We start from the raw sequence: 22206 nt of genomic DNA, 5'->3' as shown, positions 1-22206 counted from the left end.
TGTAAAACATGAACCCAACGTTTTCCCTCCAAGGGAAGCTGTCTCCAGCCCACACATAAACAGCCAGGAGGAGTCTCTGCCTTCTAAGGAGTAAAGAATGATTAGCAGCCCCTTCCCTTTGTCCTCTCCAGCCCATCCTCCAAGTCTGACAGGAATTAAAAGGTCTCTTCAGCACCTGAGTGCGTCAGGGATTGGGGTTTGGCACTTTATAAATAAAAATTGCTGCACAAGGAACACGCTGGCTGTGGGCACTAGCAGACACAGGACATGTAAAGCCACATGTAAGACCATGAAACGTGCCAGTCATAAATGCAGCATTAATTATAATTAATTATAAATTCCTGTGACTGGCCATACTCTCCTCTCCCTCCATCCCAACCCCCAGAATCATCCCACACTTCATGCTTTTAGTGTTTTCCATTCAGAAGCAATGAACCATTTCTAACCCCCTTAGGTAAATACCTCAGTGACCTCTGATTCCCACAAACACACTCTTTATTATTGCAAATTCCAAACACACACATGCACCAGGTAAACTCAGATCTTTCTTAGATGTTTTTCTTCTTCTTCCTTGACCACCCAACCAACGAGTGAGTCTGAATCCAGTTCCCACCTCAGCCTGGGATTCCTTGGGAGGTCTGAGACCTCTTTTAAGGCAAGCAGGGCACTGGGGCTAAGCTGGGATCTCTCCTGCAGGATATTCTACCTCCTCATTTGCATCTTCTTCCAGCCTCCAATATCCCTAATTTTAATACCAACTGTATCTCCCTATATTCAAAGCAAACAGAGCGAGGCAGGGCAGCAAGGAAATTATTTCATCCACATCCCTTTTGCAAAGGCAGCTTTATCACTAAAATGGGAAACAGGAAAGGAAAACATTCGTTTTGGAAATGATAATCTGTGGGGGTTTTTTTCCCCTCTTTCTCTCCCTCTCTGTGCTTCTTCTCAATCTCTTATTCCCATTTTTCAGCCCGTGCTCGGCGGAATGAGGGGCGGAGGGGCAAGAGTGGCACCATGCTGGGCTCTCAACATGCTCACACAGCAAACTGCTGCTAACAGACACCAAACAATGCCACAGAGCCCTGGAATTCCCTGGATCCGGGGCTCCAGCAGCACAGGCAGCACTCCAGAGCAAGGGGAGCAGTCCCCAGCTACTCACTCGGTGCCGCTGAGCTCTGGGATGCGGCGGGAGGCTGGGTTGCTATGGAAACAGGAAGGATGGACAGGACACAGTCAAGGTGAGGCACTCCACGGGAATCAGGGGGAGAGGCAGGGCCAGGGGTGACAGGAGGGGAAGAGAGGAGGTTTAATGAGGAGGGAGGTGAGGGTGACACCGAGGCCGCGTGGCGGGCGGGTGTCACCCACAGAGGCTGCAGAAATCCTGCCCTGCTGCTGTTTGCCAAGTCAGGGACGGGGGTGCTGGCAGCCCCAGGGCCCTCCAGGGGACAGGGAAGGCAGCCTGCCCTGAGGCTTTCCTCATCCTGAAGCGTTCTGAAGCTCCAAATCCCCAGTTTTACCCCCCCTTTTGGCCCCAACCAGCCCATTAATGGACTATTTGGGATGCCTCCAGGAGCAATTCCTGAGGACCCCCCTCCTCCCTGCAGGACACCCAGGGAACAAAGAGAGAGGAGGAAAATTGGTCAAAGAACCCTAAAGGTGTGAGCACCTCAGGAAATAAATGAGCTTGGAGAGAAGCCTGCACTCCCCAGAGCACAGACTGTGCAAGCACTGACACCAGGATCTCCAGGGCACAAGGACAAGGAATGTCTTTGGTTCCACACGTCCTGGGAAGAACCCAGCAGGAGGGACAGGAGCTGGGAGGGATTTCTCTGTTAGTGCCCACAAAACCTTTAAAACCAAAAGAATCCTCACTGCTGTGCCTCCAACAGGCAGAGAACTGTGGGGACATGAGGAGGGTAAACCAGACCATGGGAAGCTGCAGAGCAGCCCCAGGGAGAGAGATCTGGGAGGAAAAACCTCCAGGGAAGCAGGAAAACAGCCAGGGGTGTTAGAAGTGCACCACACTCAGTGAAGAAATCATGCAGAGCACACAGGAGCAAACCCCTCCTGCCATACTCACTCTCTGCTGCACGGGAGGTGGGGGCAGCAGCACTGGCTAAAGAAAGAGAAATAAGGTGAGCAAAGGGAGGGGAATCCTGCAAAATGCTGCCAAAACCCAGGAAATGAGAAGATGTGGAATGTGGAGGTGATTTTAGTGTTGGTTTGCAGGCTTGGGGGTTTGTACACGAAGATGTTTCTGTACCAGCCCCACACACAGCACACACATGCTCAGGGCCAAAAACTCCCCCTGCTCCCCAGGCCTTTGTTTGGCTTCAGAGTCGTAAGGAAGACGAAACTAAGAAAAGCAGCAAATTGTTAAAATGAAAATAGAAAGCCAGGTCAACTCAGATGTTCTCTCAACCCCCAGAATTTTCATCTGTGCCAGGCTAATACATAATTATCACTAATTACCTCATGGAGAGGCCCTCTAAGATAGACAGAAAGTGCTTTTACTTATTGAGGGAAATTAAATAAATCAAAATGACTTCAGACTTATCCCAGCAGGCATTAAAAACTGTGTCAGGTTTTACATTCAGACAGAAAGTTGAAATAATAGGGCAAGGAAAACGAGTGGCTTTGGTTAATCTGAGCTGTAAAATTCCTGAAACATCTTTGTGACCTTCAAATCACACTTGGGGGGGACACAAATTCTTCCTGCTTTTGACTCTGCCCACAAACAGGCGACTGGAATTCCAGCAGAGATGGAAAAAAAAGGGCATTTCCTCAGTCAGGATCCGAGATGGGCTCTGGGAAGGAGCAGAGAGAGAACTGGAGGACACAGTGCCCAGGATGATCCCAGCTGCAAAGCTTGGAAGAGCAGGATGGATTTGTAAATGAAAAATGGGTTAAAGGAGGAAGAACTGGAACTTACCCTGCAGCTGGGGAGCACAGAGTGCTTGACAGCCCATTGCCACATGAAAATTAAAAAAAAAAGCAGAAGACTCCAGTACAAAAGTGATGGAATGTTCTGCAAAACCACCTACCTGTCCCCAGGTGAGGGCCATGAGGCTGGGCAGACAGGTCTGGCGGTGGGGCTGAAACAGAGCTTTTCATGTTCTTTTTCCTCTCTTCTCAACTGGATTTTTCCCCTCTTCCTGCAGCACTGATGTGGATCCCCAGCCCTGCCCTCCCTGGGGGGCTGTTGGTTATCTCCAATTCAGAAGGGCCCCAACCCTCAGCCTCTAACCCTGACCACGATCAGCCTCAAGGAATTATTTCTCCTGGAATTAACAGGCTCCAAACAATTTCAGGCTGCACAAATATTCTGGAAATGCCTCCCAGGTGCCTCCCTAACTGCTGCAATTTGCAATCCTGCCTGTCCATCTGTCCATCCATCCTTCCCCTTCCTGCTCCACTAAATCCAAGCTTTTGTCCAGTGCAATCTTTTAAGGGGGAATGGCACAGGCATGATTCAAAATTGGGGTTAAAAATAAAAATACAAAGAAACCTCTCCTGTTTTTTACTTCAGGAATCTCAAAGAATGTGACAGCAGCTCCTTCGAGCTTGTCCTTGTAATCCTGGGAATAGCAGTAGCTCCCCACAAGGATGCATTGATAAATGGAATAATGCTCAGTGGGATGAAGAGGTTTCTTTAGCTCCACTGATCAGCTCTGATTGGAAAGGCACAAGGCTCTGGAGCCATCCCAGTGTTTCACTCCCAGTTACACAGATCCATCACATTTCTGACTCATTCTGCACTGGGGAGGGGGGAACATGTGGGGTTTTTTTAAATGTAGTATGAGATTTATTTATTTAATTACTCAATCTACACAAGTGCTGGAAGACTGGCCAATGGTAAAAATTATTAGTGAGAAGAGGAAAAAAATTTGAATTTTTTTCTTCCGTTTTGTGCATTCAAAATTGTGGAGATATTCAAAATTTTGAAGTTTTTGTCTGGCTCTGGTCTAAACCAGATCTGCAATTTAGCTGAATTGATTTCCCTGAATTATCTCAATATCATTAAAATTGAACAATTTTTAATGGACTCATAAATATGAAGCCTTCCACTACTCCACTCTGTAGTCAACAAGCTAACTATAATTATTTTTATTATTATTATTATTATTAGATAATCACTACATTAAATATTTCAGTTGCATGCTTTAGAGCACAGACAAAGAGTTAACCCTAATTCTGTTCTAAAACACAGCACAGTGACTACTCCAGAGTCAGTGTTGTTAGGAAATGGACACTACCAGTTACTGCAATCCTAAAGCCCCTGAGGGGAAAAAGGCACTAAATTAAAAGCTAAAAGTTCTGGGTGTTAGAGGAACACTCTAAAAACACAAAGAGAGAGTGAAAGAAATGCAGAGAGCACTTACGTGGGTGAGGGATGCCTGCAGTTTATCCACGGATGGGACACAGACCAAAAACAAAATAAAAAGAGATAGACACACACACAAAAAATAAACGTAGAGGATGTGAGGAGACAGAGAATATGGAGCTGGAAAATCCCAATCCCAGTGTGTCCTGCTCAGCAGTGATGGGCAGAAGGTGGCAAAGAGGAGCCCAGGCACGGCTCAGGGGGCTCCAGACATGCTCGGGGTGGGCTGGGAAGTGCCAGCCCCGGGTCCAGCGGGGGGGTCTGGAGAGAGAATTCTGGCAGAGCTACAGAGCAGCTACACAGGGCTGGGAAGGACAGGTGCAGGGCTGAATGCAGGGGCAATGGGAAAGAAGAGCCACGGGAGAACCACCTCTCCCTGCCTGCTTTGCTCACATCTCCCCTGCCCACTCCACTCTTTCGGTTTTTTCCTCTTTTCCGCCTTCCCACCTTGAAGAACTCCCTGGTTTTAATTCCTTCCCCAACAGGAGGACAGTGCTGGGCACAGCAGAACATGGAAGAGGGCCGAGGCAGAGCAGAGAAGAGCCTGAGGAATCCATGGAATCCCCTCAAGTGCTGCATGGGCATCTCAAAGTAGGATGTGCAGAACAGAGAAACCCTCCCTCCCTTCTCTTTCCACAACCCAAGGCCAGTCCTGTGCTCAACACCTTAATCTGCAAAACAAACCAGCCTTGTGACAGTGCCATCACATTCTCTGTGACCAAAACCCTTCTCAGCTGCTTTTTCTCATTGAAATTCTCCTTTCCACAGTCCCTTCTCTTTGGCAACACCAAGGTTGAACTGGAAACACCAACCAGTGCAAAGAGAACAATTCCTCTGCCTCCTCCCTTCACAGAAGATTTTTTAATTATCAACAAAATCCACTACAACCCAAAACCACAGAGAAAACAGAGGGTGCAGCCAGGTCTGTGAGAGAGAAAAGGTGTGATCCATGCACGGCAGAGATTCCCTGGGGAGGTCCAGGAGAGAGAAGCAGAGGGGGGCTGGGCTGTACTTACGAACTGGTTGTGTCTTGAACTCGGCGGGCAGGCTGAGCTCCCCCACGCCCTTGCCATTGACTGCTGACAGCCTCACGGCATAGGTGGTCTCAGGCTTCAGCCCCGTGATGGTCACCATCCCCTCCACGTTGGCTGGGGCAGAAACAGGGGGGGGAAAAGGCAAAGAAAAGCTCAGGACTCAAAGAAGGAAAGAAACAAACTCTGTTTTCCCCATGCAGGGAGAAAAGAGACAAATAAACCTGACTCTGGCTGGGATCTCATCACTCCAGCGGGGACCTAAACCAAAAATTTCAGCTCTGCACAGGGTTGGTGGTGAAAAATCCAGCTGTGGAGTAGAACTCTCCTTTCCACAGTCCTCCTCAAATCAAAACTCTTTTGATTTATTTGACTCCAAGATGGATTTTATGCTGTGAGCACTGCTATAGATCGCTTCAACAAGACAAGTTTGCTGCTGGAATAGCAGGGTTTATTTTCCAAGAGGGACTAAAGGGTGACAGATGGGGGTTGAAAAGCCTCCTGTGGGAAGCAGCAAGTGAAAACTTTTATTCCAAGCACAGGGTTCGTCACCTTGCTCAGAGAGATCTGTGACAGAGCTCTCAGCACAGCCCAACTCTCATTTCCACTTGAAAATTCCAGGTGTCACTCCCAGCAAATGTTTAAAAACCTGTCTGGGGCCTCCAACCCGAACCCTCCACCCTCCCTGGCTTTTCCCTAAAGGAAAGTCACTTTTTTTTCAGTGCAGCTGGGTAAGGAACCAGCTTTTTCCGTCGTTCCTACCTTCCTTGGCATCGTAGAGCCTGGAGTGCCACTCGACCTCGCCCAGGGCCCTCCACTCTGCCTTGTACCTGAGGATGGGCACCCCGCCCGTGGCCTCGGGCTCGTCGAACTCCACCTGGGCACTGCTGGAATAGGGCTCCACTCTGCCGATGGACGGGGACGAGGGGGTGTCTGGGGACAAGGGACAACAGCCAGTGAGACACAGGGAACTGAGAAGAGAGCTTCAGTGGCAGCTGGGAACACCAAACAGCCCCTGGCAGCACACAGCAGAGGAGAAGGGCAGGGCCGAGGCTCGGAGAGTGTTTAGGCAGCTTTTGACAATGTTAATTAGTGCACAGCTCTTCATTTTGTCTCGTCTCTAAGGGGCTGGAGACTCCCAGTCCCTTCTCCAAAACAAAACAAGCAGGGCAGTGCAGCAAAGGCATCCTGGGTGCCACTCTGTGCCCACAGCCCCCTTCCACAGGGCACTGCAAGGCAGAGCTCGACCACTCCCAATCTGCCTCTGTGGCAGCCCTGGAGCCCCTCCCAGGGGCTGGCACAGCTCTGAGGCTCAGGTCCTGCATTACAGCTGCCAGGAGGGCATTTTGCTGATTTGGGGTGCACAAATCAAAGATCACAGCTCTGACAAAGCGCTCTGGGAGCACAGAGAAGAACGAGCCCCTGAGATACAAGGGAACAGAGATGCTGAGCAGCTCCAACCCAACACGAGATCCATGAACAGCCTCTCCTGCTACCCCAGCAGCACAAACTAGCAAAGCAGGGCCACTCTGCCACCTGCTGACACATCCCCTGCCCTCCAGGCTCACCTGCCTGCACCAGGATGAACTCGGAGGACTCCTGCCCGATGCGGTTCACAGCAGTGCAGTTGTAGTTCCCAAAGTCATTCTCCGAGTCTGGGGTCACCTGTGCGGGGAAGGAAGGCTCAAGCTCTGATCACAAAACCCTTTTCCACTCTGCCAAGGCACCCTGCATTTAGCTGGGGAGAAGCTACAATAAAATCCAGGTGTTTGTGCTCCCAGGGCTGTCCATGGGGGAGAGAACTGCTGTGGGCAAAGATCAGAGGTGAGGAGGGGCTGTGTCTTCTTGTTACCTGATTTTCTTTATCTTCTATGACCTGATATTTCTCAGCGTTTATATGCTAGAAACTTCCACCAACAGGACAACACTTAATTCCTTCAGCATCAGTTATTGGATGGCACTGAGCCCTCCTGGCTTTCCTCACCTCCAGGTAACTTGCTGAGGGGGTGTTGTAGATCTTGATGTTGCTGTAGTTGGAGCTGGGAAGGAGCTGCCCGTCCCGGAACCAGGAGATGACAGCGCTGGGGTAGGCAAACACCTCACAGGTGATGTTCACTTGGTTTCCTTCCCAGGTGTACACGGCCACAGGGCCCTGGAGCTTGGGGGCATCTGAAAGACACATTTGGGAAAGCAATTGGAGCCAGCCAAGCTCCCAAAGCAGCCCAGGCAGCCTCACTGTGAGGAGGATCCCTTGGCTGGAGTCCACCTTAATGCGGGAAAGGGAACCTAATATAGGAATGGGAACTGTCCTCTCTTCCAGGGGGATGGGGAGTGTCTTTTGCTGAAGGGCAAAACCTGCTCAGCCCCAGAGCTGCTCCTGCGCAGCGTGGGAGGAGCGGGCAGCAGGATGGATCTGGGAAATTGTGCCAGGAAAGTTGTTCTAGGGGAGAATTTTGATTCCCACCAAATGGGACTGCAGCAGATCCGTGGTGAGGTGCGAAGAGCATCCCAGCTGCAGACAGCTGGAGCAAACACCCTGCAACATCTCAGACAGCCTTCTACCAGACTGAGTTGCTTCCACGCCCTCACCCCCAGCACCACGCATATGCTGGGACACAGGGAAGGGACAGGGAATAAACCAGCTCCCTGTAAACCTCCTGTCCCGGGTTGCAGTGTATTCTATTCCCATCCTCACGAGCTGGTGAAATCAGGTGGGGCAGTGTTTCCTTGCCTCCTCCCCCCTGACTATCTTGCTGTTAATGGCCCATCATTGTCCTGCCGCATGACTCCCAGATAACTCCCTCCGGACTATCTTCTGTTAATGAGCCTAATCAACACTTGGCCTCATGACTCATTACCCCAGTGTGAGATGCTCCACCCAGAGGGAGGAACCAAGCATCCCATCGTGGATATAAGCTGAGACTCTGAACACCAGAGACAACCCTTCCACTGGATTTCCAGAGGACAGGAGCTACACAGCCACCACTGGACCTTCTGAGGAAGAGCAGCCCCATTTTTCTACAGGATCACCGCTTCAGGAGGACTGCAGCCACCATTCTACCACACTGCTGACTAACAGGGTGTCAGGCTGTATCTTGACTCTGTCAATCTGAACCAGCGTTTTCTTTTAGTTTTTCTTTTTTCTTTATTTTCCCCATTAAATTGTAATTCTGACTTGGTGCACCTCCCCAGCCCGCCGTGCCTGCTTACACTGCACTTCCAGGTACATGGCCTGCGAGTCCTGGCCGATGGTGTTGCTGGCGGTGCACACGTACTCGCCCGCGTCCGTGTACTGGATCTCCTTGAGGGTCAGCGAGGACACGCGCGCGTGGCTGCGCACGATGATCCGCCCGTCCAGCGTCTGCACGAGAGGGGAACGCCGTCAGAGGCCGAGCCCCGAGCCCCCAAAGGGACAGCACGAACTCTACCTCACGCCAACCCTGCAGAACTGGGGGGATCGCCTCACCTGAGGCCAGGTGAGACCACGAGAGGCAATTCCAAGAGTTCCCTGTCACACAGGGCCCACTGCAGTGGCTCAAAGCACTCAGGAGAAGGGGAAAACATGAAAAGAAGGACCAAAGTATCAGCTGCTACTGCACATCTGAGGACAAAGTCGAGCTTCTCCCCAGAATGGGAACTGCAGAGATCCAGCTCTGGTTAAAAAGTTTTGCCAGCATGCAAAGAAAAAAACAAGGAAACCTCCCCAAGAGCTTCCAGTCAGAGAATCCAGCCCTTCCTGCTCTCTCAGCAATACTGGTTTTATCTCAGTGGCCCTGAAATGGGGTAAGGAAGAACAGATCCAGAGCTCAGAGCTGAATCAGGCAAAAAGGAAGCTCAGAACTTCCACCTGAACGTGGCACACGAAGAGAGGAAAGTGCAGTGAAAAGGGCGAGAAAACCCTGCCTCAAGAAAATTCCAGAACCATTTCTCACATGCAAGAGAGTGTGGGGATGCCACTGGCAGGGAGACAAGGAATGTAAAATCCAGGGGCATTGCCAGGGGACTGCAGCCACCCCACCCGTTCCAGGCTGGGTGTTTTCCTCTCCAGTTTGTCACCAAAGCCCCCCTGCTCCCTTAATCCATGAAAACACAAAGCCATGGACTCCTCTCTCCCTCCTGGTGCTTCTGCCTCAGCCTGGAAGCTCTGAAGCACCAACTCTCTCCTCTCATTTCTGATTCTGCAGCACAAGCACAAGGGAGTAAATTTGGCACCCTCGTGGCTGTGCCTGCTGCTGCATCCTGCCACTCTCCAGGAGCATCTGTTTTCTTGGAAGGTACAGGACAAGCGCTGATGAATGAGTAAAACCCTGAGCATTTCCAACAGCCAAGTGCACAGAAAACATCTCTGGTATCTCAGGTGTCAGACCTCTGGGCCTGAAACTTCTCTCTGTGCTGAGCTAAAGGTCTCAGGCCCTGAGACTGACAAAGTTTCTACAAATAAATGTCACTTGTCACCTCTGTTAGTTCCAGTATCAGTTCATGTGCACCAGGCCAATTTCAAATGCACAAAAATAGAATCTTTGATGACACATAAACAACCACAGGTATTTTTCTCCTCTCTTTTTCCCTGCTGCAATCCCTGGCCAATGCCATGAGCTACAAAATCCATCCCTTTCCTGCTGGGAACAGTTATTCCATGGACACATGGTGCTGTGGGCATCATCTCCTAGAGCCTTACATGAAAGCACTGTGGTATCACACAACCCAAACCTGCTTTCATCTCACTCCCCTGGCTGACAGCACTGCTCTCCTTTTGTCTGACTTGTGATTTCCCTCCAAACCCCAGCTCACTTCCAGCCGGATCCACGGATGCCAGGACTCCAGACCTGGGGGAGTATTCTCAATACTTGTCTCTGTCACCTCACCAGAAGAGTATAAGGGACAAAACACTGGTGTAGGATCACCACAGGTAATTCTAGAAAAGGCAATTTTACACCCAAATTCTCCTGCCTTTCTCCCTGCTCCCTCAAGATCCAACACAAAGGAGTGCCAGGAAATCATGGTCAATGCTGATTTCATGAGCAATGCAACTGATTCTGAAGATGAAGCTCTGTTTTTTAATGCAAAAAGGGACAAGGAAGGAAAAAGAGAGATCAGGAGAAAAACATCTACCCAAGAAAGCACACTACAAGTTTCCTCTATCCCCACTGCAGCCCATCAGATGCTCTGGCTGTTGGAGACAGGACAGGCAGGAACCTGTGAGCCAGATGCTGACATCTGTAACCCCTTTACTTAAATCTCCCTGATTCCAAGGATCTGGGCCAACAAAACGCTTCCTGTGCTGGGAAGACAAGCTCACCAAGGATCTGGGCCAACAAAACGCTTCCTGTGCCGGGGAGACAAGCTCGGGGACACGGGCAGTAACCCATGGCACAGAACAGAGCAGGATGCTCTCTGTATTGCCAATTATTGCAATTCATCCTGAGGCACTGCAGGTATTTTTCCCCAAACTCTGGCCATGCCCTGGGGTGCAGCCACTGCGGGCACACCTGGCCCAGAGCTCAACAGCTCAGGGCTGAAGGGGCAGAGGACAGACCTTCACCTTCTGGAGCTTTCAGCCCTTTCCCAAACAAACATCCACGAATAATTCCACACACTCCTGTCTCCTCACGCCCTTCCCACATCCTCACAAACCCCCTGAAAATCCTGACCACAGGCAGGAATTCCACCGAAGGAAGATGAGGGGTCTGTCCTTGCTCTGTGCTTGCAGGGCAGTGTTTGATATTTGTATTTAACCTGCAGCCATTCCTCAGGCTGCACCAACTCCCAGTTACCAGAGGGGCATCACCGGTTTGGGCTGTGACTGAGGGAGCACAGAGATGCTGCCAGGACTGACTTCACCTCCTCACCCTAAATTCCTTTAGTGAAAGTGAAATACTTAATGCCAAACATTCCCTGACCTCCATGCTGCTGCTGGAATCCACTGCTAAAAGCCTCCAGGCAACTTTAAAGCAATTTTAGAGAGATATCCTGCACCCCCCACTGGGGTATTTTAAGATACAGAGGCAGTAAGAAATTTAGAGACAGCAAACTTAATAGTATTAGTGCTCAGATTAATCAAAAGCTGCAGAGAGAGAGCACAGAGAAAACACTGGGGGCAGGAAGGGGACAGCTATGACAGGAATTCATGTGAGTCCTGGAGAGATGCAACTACTCAAATTCCAAATTCTTCAATGCAAACTGCTCTGAATATCTGATGCCTCCACCTGCCACAATCCAACAGATTATTCTGAAGGAAGAATGGGCAGGATCTTCTGAGCCCCACATGAAACGCAGCTGGGTGGTGCTTAAGTTACAGCTTCACTTTGTTCAGTCTCTGGGATTTAAGACGGCTTAAAAATAATTTTAAAAATCAGAGCCTCCACAAAGTTCACCCTAAAAATACAAATCCAAGTCACCCAGGTCTGACAGCTCATTTTGTTCTCCACCTGACCCCTGTAATTTGCTTGGGAACTCTCCTTTTGGTCCACTTTGAAGCAAGAGTGCTACAAATCAGGTGCATTATTATTATTATTATTATTGTTATTATTATTATTAAAGCACAGCACTGAATGTGAAATAAAATCAACCCCCATTTGCAACCCCAGTCACTGCATTATCCCACCTCCCCCCTCGCTGACCCTTGCAGATCAAAGACAAATAAAAATAATTGAGCAATCCAGAGCATTTTCTGGAGAAATGCTCCTCGTGAAAGGTTTCTCTGCATTGACTTGGAAATGGAACATGATGCAGTTGTCCTTTAAAGAGAAGGTCAAACTGAAGGAGTGCCATGAGCAAATAGGTGAGTTGGCTGGAGCAGAGGAGGCTTTCTTGGGGAAAAATTACTTTCCCAAAATACAGGTTGGTGCTAATTCTTCCCTCTCTGAAAGAGAGGATGATTCACACTGGTAGCATAGAAGAAAATGGTGAAAGCAGCATTTTACATTTGCTTTTAATTTTAATCTCATTTTCTTTAATTTTTAAGTGACAAGCAGAGTTCCTCACTCCCAACACAGCTACTTTGCTCATCCAAAAAATGCATCACCACATGCCAAGCATTTTCTACCTCTAGAAGCTGTTTCTTTTACGTATTGGTATTTAACTGGATCAGATTAATGCTCATTTAGTTGGTTACTGCACTAGAGATTTGTTAATCCGTAATGCTTAGAAGAGAAACCAAAAACCAACAACCTAAGAAGTTTGCTAAAGGTCTGGTAATCTTATACCTCTTGTTTCTCGGGCCGGGTCCACGAAGCCTGGAGAGAACAGATATAGAACACAACAACAACAACAACAGAAAAAAAGCAATAAAAGTTTATCAAAGGTTGCTTTCAGGTACCAGTGTTTGCAGCACATTGAGCTGTGTGCACATGCAGGCTCCGAGCTGTGCATCTCCTGTGCGTGGGGGGGTCACACCTTCCCTCTCCCATCAATTTAGGTTGGCATTCACCATTTCACAGCCTCTGAATTGGTCTTTAAATGTCTAAACAAAGGCTGATGGCACCTAAAGACTGATTTATTACATATCAGTGACTGTTTCCTTTGTCACATCTCACCTTTTCTACACACCTGCTGCTGAGGAAGTAGCTCTGGCCACTGAACTGCAGACTACAGACCTGGTTTTCTCCAGGTCTGTTTGCCACCCCACACCGATTAATTAACACTGATTAATGTGCTCATCATGCATTTGGAGCCCTGTTTCCATGCAGGCTGTGCCAGGAGGAGCAGCAGCCCTGGAGCTGCAGAGCCCTGGCACAGTGGGACAGGACCCCCCAGCTCCAGCTGCCCATGGTCAGGGATGGCAGCACTGGCCCTGGCTGGGCTGGGGACAGCCCCACAGCAGTGAAACATGCACAAACCTTGCATTAAAGCAAATATTTCCCACTCACAGAAAGCCACCAGCAGTGTGGACCGTGTTCACTGCACTTCACAAAGAGCCAAGCTGCTGCGCTCCATCTTCCCCCTCCAGAATTTCTATTTCAGGTATCTCCTGGTCTCTATTATTTCAATTGATCCCCTCCAGTTCAGGAGTCAAAAATCACCTGCTATCCTGAGAGCCAGCATGGCATCACTGGCTGTGAGGCACGGTGACATTGTGTGGATGTCACAGCACACACGAGTGACAGGGATGGAGATGGAGGCTCAGGGAATGAGAATCAAAACCAGAGCATTGCTGCCACGGGGCTTCTAGTGAGCACTGTGAGACTGAAATACCAACAGATGGGACACACAGCCTCGTGTGGCAATGGCTCTGATGAAAGCAAATGGTTTGTTCGTGATGAGAAGCCTGAGGTGGAGCTACCAACCTCTGCAGGGGTTGGGGCACTCCCAAGACCTGGTCATTTCTAGGTGTGTATATCCTGCTGTGCACAAGGTGCTTGAAAGCTGAACAGGCAGCCCAATAACCCAGAATAATCCCTTTTTCAGTCCCAGTTATGTTCAGGGACCCGCCTTGTGAGTCCCCTTCCACTCCTGCTCACTGCTCTCTGTAGTGTCAGCACAGGGGGACACTTCTTATCCCTTGGTGTCAACCCAAAGGAAGACAAAGAAGGAAAAAAGCCCATTCCCAAATCCTCAGAGTTTGCTGTTTCTTTGCAATGGCCCCCAGGGGTGTGGGGAAAGAGGCAGAGCCACACTCCCCATCCCAGAGAATTCCACACTAACTCTTCCTCACCAAGACAGACCAGCTCTACCCAGCACCACGCAGGGAATGAGGGGGGAATCCAAAGCCTCGTGCACCTTCAGATTCCTAAATTATTAAAAACTCATCCATTTGCTTTAGCTGCCAACGACACAGAGCTGAGAGAGGCTGCTGGGCAGCAACAGCAACCCAGAAAATGAGAGGAAGGGTGGACTGGGCTGTTTCTAGGACAGCACAATGCAGTGATGGGATTCTCCTGTCAGAGGGGAGACAGACACCTGTAATTCATCCAAGCAATTCAGATCCATCCAGAAATCTGCATTCTCCTGCTTGAGGAACAGGGAGCCTTGTGGGGCAGCCCTGGGGGAAAGGCCCAGGGACAGCACACAGGTTAAACTGTGTTTGCGATGCAGGAGGGAGAAATCAGAGCTGAACCCTTCCTCTGTTCTTTGACTCCTTTGGTGAGAAGATGTTCCCTTTATTTTCTGCCCTCCAGAGAATGGTGACGAGGCTGGGAGAGCAGCTCCCAGCGAGATCCAGCTCTGGATAAAGGACCAAGGACCTGCAGAGTGTTTCCCTCACATCCCCACAGGCTGAGCTCCACTGCTGGGTGACAAACCCAGGAATGTCCCCACAACTGCTCCATGGAAGGGTGGCAGAGCACTCAGAGACTGGGACATCCCAAACTCTGCTGGGAGACATGGCTGAACTAAACCTTGCTTTTGTGGGGGGGTTTGGGTAGGTTTTCCAGAACGTTCATGGGAGTTAAGGCATCTCTACCCCTCTAAAAATCTACACTGAAGGATGACTACAAGAGCAAACATGAGGCAAGAGAGAAGCATCCAAGTACCTGGATAACAGAAATATGCAAAAATAGGGCTTGGTAATTCTTAAAATAGCATTGTTTATCCTGCATCAAAGACCATTCATTTCCTTGTGCTGTCCCAGAGAAAGAAAGTGGAGAATAAACTGAATATATGCCTTTGTAACAGACTATTTAATGGAATTAAATATTCTAATAGAATTTTCTATAGAATATTTATATAGCTATTCTGACCTAAGGATTTGCTGGACATCTGAAACATTCACCTCAACTTAGAGCACAAGATAGAGAATGGGAAAAGTACAAGACAAACCAAAATAAAGTGCACACACACACACACACAGAGAATAATCCAGCCTAGAAAGTGCATGGGACGTGATAAAATAATGTTTGCCCTGAAGGTTTGAACCAGCACATGGACACATGGCAGTACCTCAAACCTTGCCCTCTCCCCCATCTGAAAGTTTCAGAGTATGAACATTTCCCTTACTATTGATCACCACCCTGAGAGCATCGAGCAGGATGTATGAGTCTCAAAAATCAGCAAAAATTAGTTAGCAGTTTTGCCACTGAGATCTCCATGGTTTAACTGGGCTGCAGAGGTGGGGCTCTTCTACCACTTGGTTTTGTTTTTACATTCTCCTCCCTGACCAAGCTCTGTCTGTGGCTGTGATCCAAACTCCAGAGCCAGCAGCACTGGAGCCCTTGGCACCTCCCAGGGCTCTCCTAACAGACACAAACCCATGAATAAATAACCTCAAATCCTGCCCAAACAGCCCCCAGTCAGGCTGCAGCTTCTGCAGGCACTGGAAACCTCTCCCTGAACATTGCAGGGATTCACAGCAGCCCTGGGATCCAAAAGATGCTAAGAAAGAACTGAAGCTGGAAAACTTTGGCACCCTGATTAATAAAGTTACACATGATCAACGTGGGGAGGGGCTGACGTCATGGGGGCAATTAAAAAAGCTCATTTAGGAGCTGCAGTGCAGGACAGCAGCTGTGGGGACAAGTGACAGTGGACACCTCTGTTGCTCCAAGACTTTCAGAGTGTCACCTGCTGCCTCCACACTGAGCCAGAACCTCTGGCATGGCCAAGGCAGCTGAGCCCTGAAGCATCCTGTTATTAGGAGATTATTAATTAGCACCAACTCCTCATTCCCACTTCTGTCTAGGCATTCTCTGGCTCCAAATTCTGCCTCCTGGTCACTTATGAAACGTCTCCAGTACAGCAGCACGTCCTAACTTCATCTAATCAAAGGAGCTGTCACCATCAACAACACGAGCACTCTTTTTTATGAAGAAAAAACTGCTAATTATTTTTGCCTTTTAAGAACAAAATGGTATTGATGGGATCAACAGAACAGGTGAGCACAAAAGGCAGCCAGGCTTTTGTGCTTCAGGGATGTGCAGTGTCAGAGGACAGCAGGGAGGAGGAACGAACAGGCTCATTTCGGTCCTCTGCATCCTGCAGAGGGAGCAGCCCTCACCTGCCACCTGCACAGCGCGGGCAGCTCTGGCATCAGGGTGCTCATTCCCACCTCCCAGAAGCCTCCTGCAACTGTAGGAACTCCTCTGAAGAGGGTTTAGGGTCTCCTCAATTTAATCCACCCCTGAGTGATACAGCAGGCATTACAAAGCATCTCCCCAGCTGCTGTAAGCCGAGGTGGCTCCTCACGGGAGGCCACGCGTGGCACTGCTCCGGGCGTGCTGTGACCCTTGGCCCTGCACCTGCTCCCCGGGCAGGGGGAGCAGCAGCATCTCCACGTGCATCCGCATGCAATTCCAGGCCAGGGACAGGCAGGGACGAGCTGTGCTGAGCCCACCAACCCCACAGGGCTTCGGGAAGGGTTGTACCTTCTCCTCGTTGCTGATGTTCCGCGTGGAGGTTCTCCAGGTGATGGAGGGGATGGGGTCCCCTGACGCCTCGCAGGTCAGCGTGATCTGATCCTCCAGCTCCATGGCTGTCTTGTTCTCCACGTAGGTGATTTTGGGTTTGGCTGAGGAGGAGAAGAAAAAGGAACCTTCGCTCAGGTGGGGCTCAGGATGAAGCTGGTCTGTCACCAGCAGAGTTTGAAACAAGCAGCACTGGGGAGAACTGGGACAAGTTCACTGCAGCTGGGGAAGGAGCAGAGTGACATTAAAGAGGGCACCTCCTTGCAGAAGTAAAACACCTAACAAACCTCTTCTGCTCATTCTCACAGCTGAGGCTCCTAAGAGAGGACCCATTTAAGAGTGTACAAATGCTCAGCCCTCAGGATTACCAGCTCACTCTTCCACCTCCCTGCCCACTTTCCCTGCCCCAAATTAGCCTCTTGCTAAGCAGCTTTGTCCGGTGGCTGCACGCAAGGCAGGGAGAATTCCATATTCCTTAACACTTCCAGATTCCTGGGATGCAGGAAAGCTGCTGATTCAGTGCTACAAGCCTGAGGTCACTCACACAGTGGTGGGGTGAACCTCACCTCCCTGTCCAGGTTGTAGCAAGCCCCACTCAAGTGCTAAAGCCCTTTTAACAGCAGCTTTGGTGGATCAGGATTCAGCCTGGAAGGTATTTCCAGCAGCCTGGGAGTCTGATCCCAGCAGCCCTGCCCGTGTTTGAGCAGAGGGAAGCAGAGAGGAGCTGGGCTGAGTTTCCCACGCACACACACACGGTGGCAGAGGTGCACAGGCAGAGCAGCAGCTCGGGATCAGCCCCAGCAGGCGTTAACTGGGATCAGCCCCAGCAGGCGTTAACTGGGATCAGCAGGTTACTCCCAGCTCACACTGGTGTGACCAGCGCTGGGCTGCTGGGGGTGCTCAGGGCCTGTTTACCAAAGACTTTGAGGTGGATGGTGGCATCGGCCTCGCCAGCCTTGTTCTCAGCGATGCAGATGTACTCGGCCTCGTCGCTCTTGTCCACCTTCTGGATGACCAGCTCGGAGCCATCGTAGTTGAAGCTGTATTTGTCCTCATCCTCCACCTCCTCCACGGGCTCTCCATCCCTGGGGGGCACAGAAGCAGTCCAAGGCTGGCTTAGGCTCGTTCACACAATTATTGCACTGCAGCTCCTCGTGCTGAGAGGGACCAGCACCTTCTCCCTTCCCCACGGGCTCCAGAGCTCAGCTTGTGGCCTGTTCCCAACTCCTCCTGCCTCAGGGCTCCTGGCAGCTGAACCCCTCAGCCCCTGACACACCACAGAGCTGTAACCCGCACAGAAGCAGTCCAAGGCTGGCTTAGGCTCGTTCACACAATTATTGCACTGCAGCTCCTCGTGCTGAGAGGGACCAGCACCTTCTCCCTTCCCCACGGGCTCCAGAGCTCAGCTTGTGGCCTGTTCCCCACTCCTCCTGCCTCAGGGCTCCTGGCAGCTGAACCCCTCAGCCCCTGACACACCACAGAGGTGTGACACACCGAGGGTGGCTTCTTGCATACCGAGGCACCATTCCAAGCTGCCATCAGCTTTTCCACATCAATTTGTGCTCATAACCTGCACCAAAGGCTATGGAACTCCAAGAACAGTGTCCCTGCAGTGTGAGTCACTGCCTGACAGGGAAACGCAGGAAGCTGGGAGGGGACACAGCTGACCTGGCTGAAGGATGGGGAGCACTGAAGGAATTCCTTGTTTTGCTCTGCTTTATTAAACTGTTTTTACCTCAACCACCAGGATTTCTACCCTCTGATTCTCCTCCCCACCCCACCCCCCTGGGTGGGCTCTGTGCTCCCTGCCTAACCCACAGCAGAAGGTGACTTCAGCCCATCATGAGGCCATTCTTGTGAGAAAAATCAACTCATATCCCAGTTAGAACATTCCCTGCCCTCCAGCCCAGCTTTCCAGGCCTGGGGAATCATCCACACCCCAGCAGGACACTGCACACAGCTTCTTACTTTGTCCACGTCACGGTGGGCTCAGGAAAGCCGTCGGCATCACAGGCCAGGGTGACAGACTGGCTGAGGTTGGCAGTGGCATTCATGGTGCTCTGCCTGGCACGCACGGAGGGAGGGACTGCAAGAGAGGAAAGCCAGGGCTGAGTTGGAAGGGACAGAAGGTGTGAGCGAGAGGGAGGCTCCCTGTCCATCTCTGAAGCCACCAGTCACCCAAACCCTGTCACCACCACCTGCAGGCTTTGATCCATGGGTTTGAGGCACGAGCTCTCCAAAACCATCAGCACAGGGGAGAAAGGTCAAAAAACCTCAGTGTGGTGGCCAAAACCCCTCGTGAGTGCCACCAAGCTCAGTTCCTCACTCTTAAGCTTCAGGTTTCTTGACATGTTTTTTTCCTGTAAACACCTGAATTTTCCTGGTAAACACTCACTGGATTCCATGGACATTTTTATTGGACACAGCAGAGGAGGAGGATGCTGTGAATCTGAGGCTGCAGCCCCTGCTCTGAGCCCTGAGCCCTGAGCCCCTCACCATTCACGATGACCTGGATGTCTTTGAAGTTGATCTCCCCACGGGCCAGGATCCTCCCCTCACACCTGTAGGTGCCCTCATCTGTCTTCTTGATGCCCCGGATCTGCAGGTAGTTGTTGGACAGGACGATGAACCGCACTGCAAAAGACAAAAGGAAAGGAAGCTCACTCCAGGTTCTCCTCTCTTCGCCCCTTCTGGGCTTGGTGGAATAAAATCTCTCTCCCCACCATTAACTGGAGATGCTGCTGTAGCTGGAGCTGCTTCTGCCAAGGAAGAAACATCTGTGCAGAGCAGCCAACTGCTCTGGTGCTGTGCAGTGGGAGTGCTCTGAGAGATGAACAGATAAATGTTCACACAGACACGTTTACACTGCATCACATCTGGCAATGAGCAGTTTGGGACTTAGCCCTCCTGCCCAAGAGCTCCAACCTCACTACCTGTGTGCCAGGGGTGGGGAACCTGCTCAGCTGCAGTCAGGGCCTCCCTTGGGAAGAGAGGGAAAAGTTCTTGCAAGGAGCTTTCAGCCCCTTTTCCTCAGGAAAGCTGGAGGGTGTCACAACATTCAGCTTTTCTGTCTGATGGCACTTCTTTGATCTATTTTGGTTCTTTTCCAGCATTCCCTGGCTGATTCCAGTGCCAAAGCCTGATGGCCATTTCTGTGGGAACATGACTGCCCTGCCATTGCCAAACCACAGCACCTGGAAGAATTAAATTCACATCCCATGGCCTCGTGTCAGGCACAAACTGCTTCTCCTGTCCCTTGTGACCACCAGCATTTTGCGTGTGAGCCCTGATGGGAGATGGGAGACGTTTGACCCTGGAACGGACAAGAACCAAGACCTTACCATCCTTTTTTAGGATGACATCCCTGCCTTTGTGCTTCCAGATGATGGTGGGGGGCAGTGAGCTGACCACGTCACACACAATCACAGCATCGTCCCCTTCCTTGAATTCCTGAGGGGTGGGAGCGTTCTTGAACATCAGCTTTTCTGGAAGCAAGGGAAGGAGAGGGTCACTGCAGCTTTCTCAGCACACCTGGAGCTGTGCTCCTGCCTCCAGCCTGAGGGAAGCACAGAAACCCCCAAACCCCCAGAAATCTCCTTGTTCCCAGGGGAGGATAAAGGTCTGAGTGAGTGCACTGCCCACAGCACCCCCATTTCCAGGCCTGTGCCCACAGATCACCACTCTGAATAACCCTCACTGCAAAATGTGAGCTTGGCACTGCTCGGCCTCCCTGCAGGGAGGGAGGAGCTGCTCCCAGGGCTCTGCTGGACAAGCTGAGGGCTCATTACAAACCCTCTGAATGCGTGGGCCACTCTACTCCACACTAGAGGTGTCTGTCACCCACAACAGCTCCTCTCTCTGTTTCTCCTGCCAGAAGCACCAGAACCCTCTCCTTCCAGCCCTTGCTCTGCTGTCTTTCAGAAGGATTTAAGCCGTGGAGGTGCTGGAGAAGCCCTGACCATCCCATTCATCCTGACTCCCACTTACCCCTCCACACCAAGAAAGGAGAAGGCTGCATCTTCTTAACACCCCTTTCCCTCCACCCTCCCTCCTTCCCCTTCAAACCTTTTCCTAGGAAGGTGAAACAGTTTCCTCCCTAATCCTGCCTCATAAACGTGCAAGAAAAAAGCCTGGGAGGCGCTGCCTTACGGAAAATCTTGACGTTGACGGTGGCCTCGGAGTCGCCCTCCTCCAGGCTGCTGACCACACACTTGTAGATGCCGGCGTCGTCGATGTTGGCGTTGTAGATGGTGAGGGTGGAGGAGAAGTCATCGTTGCGCACCACCGAGATGCGCTGCTGGTTCGGGGTCAGCCTCTCCCCGTTCGGGGAGAACCACGAGATGTCCTTGAACTTGGCCTCCCCTGCCACTGGGGGTGAGAAAAGAGCACAATGAGCCAGCCCAGCTCTGCACTGCTCACAAACCCCGCTGCTGAAGGGCTCTAACCCACCCCACGCGGCAAACACCATCACAGCCCGGTGTACTTTCATTTTTAACTCATTAAATCCAGGTGCCCTCAGCCACCACACACCTTGACATAAGAAGAACTTGGATTCTCCAACGCTGATCTCCCCCTGGCTTGGAACAATGTCCACTTGGAGAGAGGCTGGGAAGGGAATGAGCACAGTTAGACAGGAGCAGTGATCTCCAGCAAAAAAGCTTTGCCAACCTTAAAATCCCCACAGATCCCTTATTACAGTCCAGTATGATGCCTATTTTCTGATCTGAATTGCTGGTTTGAAACAAGAGAGGAAGGTTTGAAACACGGGAGGAAGGACAGCACCCCTGCCCTCCCCATTCCCATTTACCATCAGCCCTTCCCAGTGCACATCCACGCAGGCCCAGTGCCCTTTTCCCCCAGCAACATCCCTGCCTCCTTCTTCGCTGCATAAATTATGACCCATTAGGCAGAAAATGTAATTGGATTCTGGCTCTCCTCCAGCTATAGCTTAATTCCAGGCAGATCTGTGGCCTAACAAGCCCGGGTCAAGTTGAATTTGAGGATGCCAAAATAGGTTTTCTTTGGAAAACACCCTCTGTGTTTTCATGTAGTGCATGAAAATCTGCAAATCTCTCTCCCACAGCAGCTAATTTTACCTCCAGACCACAGAGGCATTATTTCAGCTGCCAAGCACACCTGGGGTTTTAAGAAACATGCACTGCTTCAGGAATGAAAACCTGGCTGTGTGTGCCAATGGCAGCATTCCTTAAAGTGCTGGGGAAACACATGGATTGGGGGATAGGCACTAAGTACGGAGCTCCCACAGCTGAAGGAGCACTGCCTGCCCTCATTAGGAAAGGGCAGGAATATCAGGATTTTCTGAGCACATTCTTTAGCCAACAGCCACCCTGACACAGCATTTCCCTCCAGAAAGAAACTGGAAGCAATAATCGGAGCCAGGATAATCCCAGCACAAGGTCCCTGCACTTTTCTGGTTTCCCTCTCTGGAGTTCAG

General features: G+C 50.8%; 1 protein-coding gene across 1 annotated transcript in view; it reads right to left on the bottom strand.

Annotated features, from left to right (window-relative positions):
* Positions 1-21866, bottom strand: part of NCAM1 (neural cell adhesion molecule 1) — a 44528-nt gene extending 22662 nt beyond the window's left edge. The window contains exons 1-15 of the mRNA XM_017738373.1: positions 21848-21866; positions 21282-21356; positions 20901-21119; positions 20093-20236; positions 19248-19385; positions 18720-18837; positions 17667-17836; positions 16713-16855; positions 12621-12650; positions 8626-8776; positions 7400-7584; positions 6984-7080; positions 6178-6348; positions 5401-5532; positions 4383-4397 (exon numbers count right to left, since the gene is read on the bottom strand). Of these exons, the coding sequence (XP_017593862.1) occupies positions 4383-4397; positions 5401-5532; positions 6178-6348; positions 6984-7080; positions 7400-7584; positions 8626-8776; positions 12621-12650; positions 16713-16855; positions 17667-17836; positions 18720-18837; positions 19248-19385; positions 20093-20236; positions 20901-21119; positions 21282-21356; positions 21848-21866 (1807 nt within the window). The remainder of the gene's footprint in view (positions 1-4382; positions 4398-5400; positions 5533-6177; positions 6349-6983; positions 7081-7399; positions 7585-8625; positions 8777-12620; positions 12651-16712; positions 16856-17666; positions 17837-18719; positions 18838-19247; positions 19386-20092; positions 20237-20900; positions 21120-21281; positions 21357-21847) is intronic.
* Between the last annotated feature and the right edge of the window lie 340 nt (positions 21867-22206).

The sequence above is a fragment of the Corvus brachyrhynchos genome, unplaced genomic scaffold (assembly GCF_000691975.1).
Source record: "Corvus brachyrhynchos isolate BGI_N302 unplaced genomic scaffold, ASM69197v1 scaffold46, whole genome shotgun sequence".
In the NCBI taxonomy this organism is placed as follows: Eukaryota; Metazoa; Chordata; class Aves; order Passeriformes; family Corvidae; genus Corvus; species Corvus brachyrhynchos.
The sequence above is the reverse complement of the archived record's forward strand: the minus strand, read 5'-3'. Positions and strand labels throughout refer to the sequence as shown.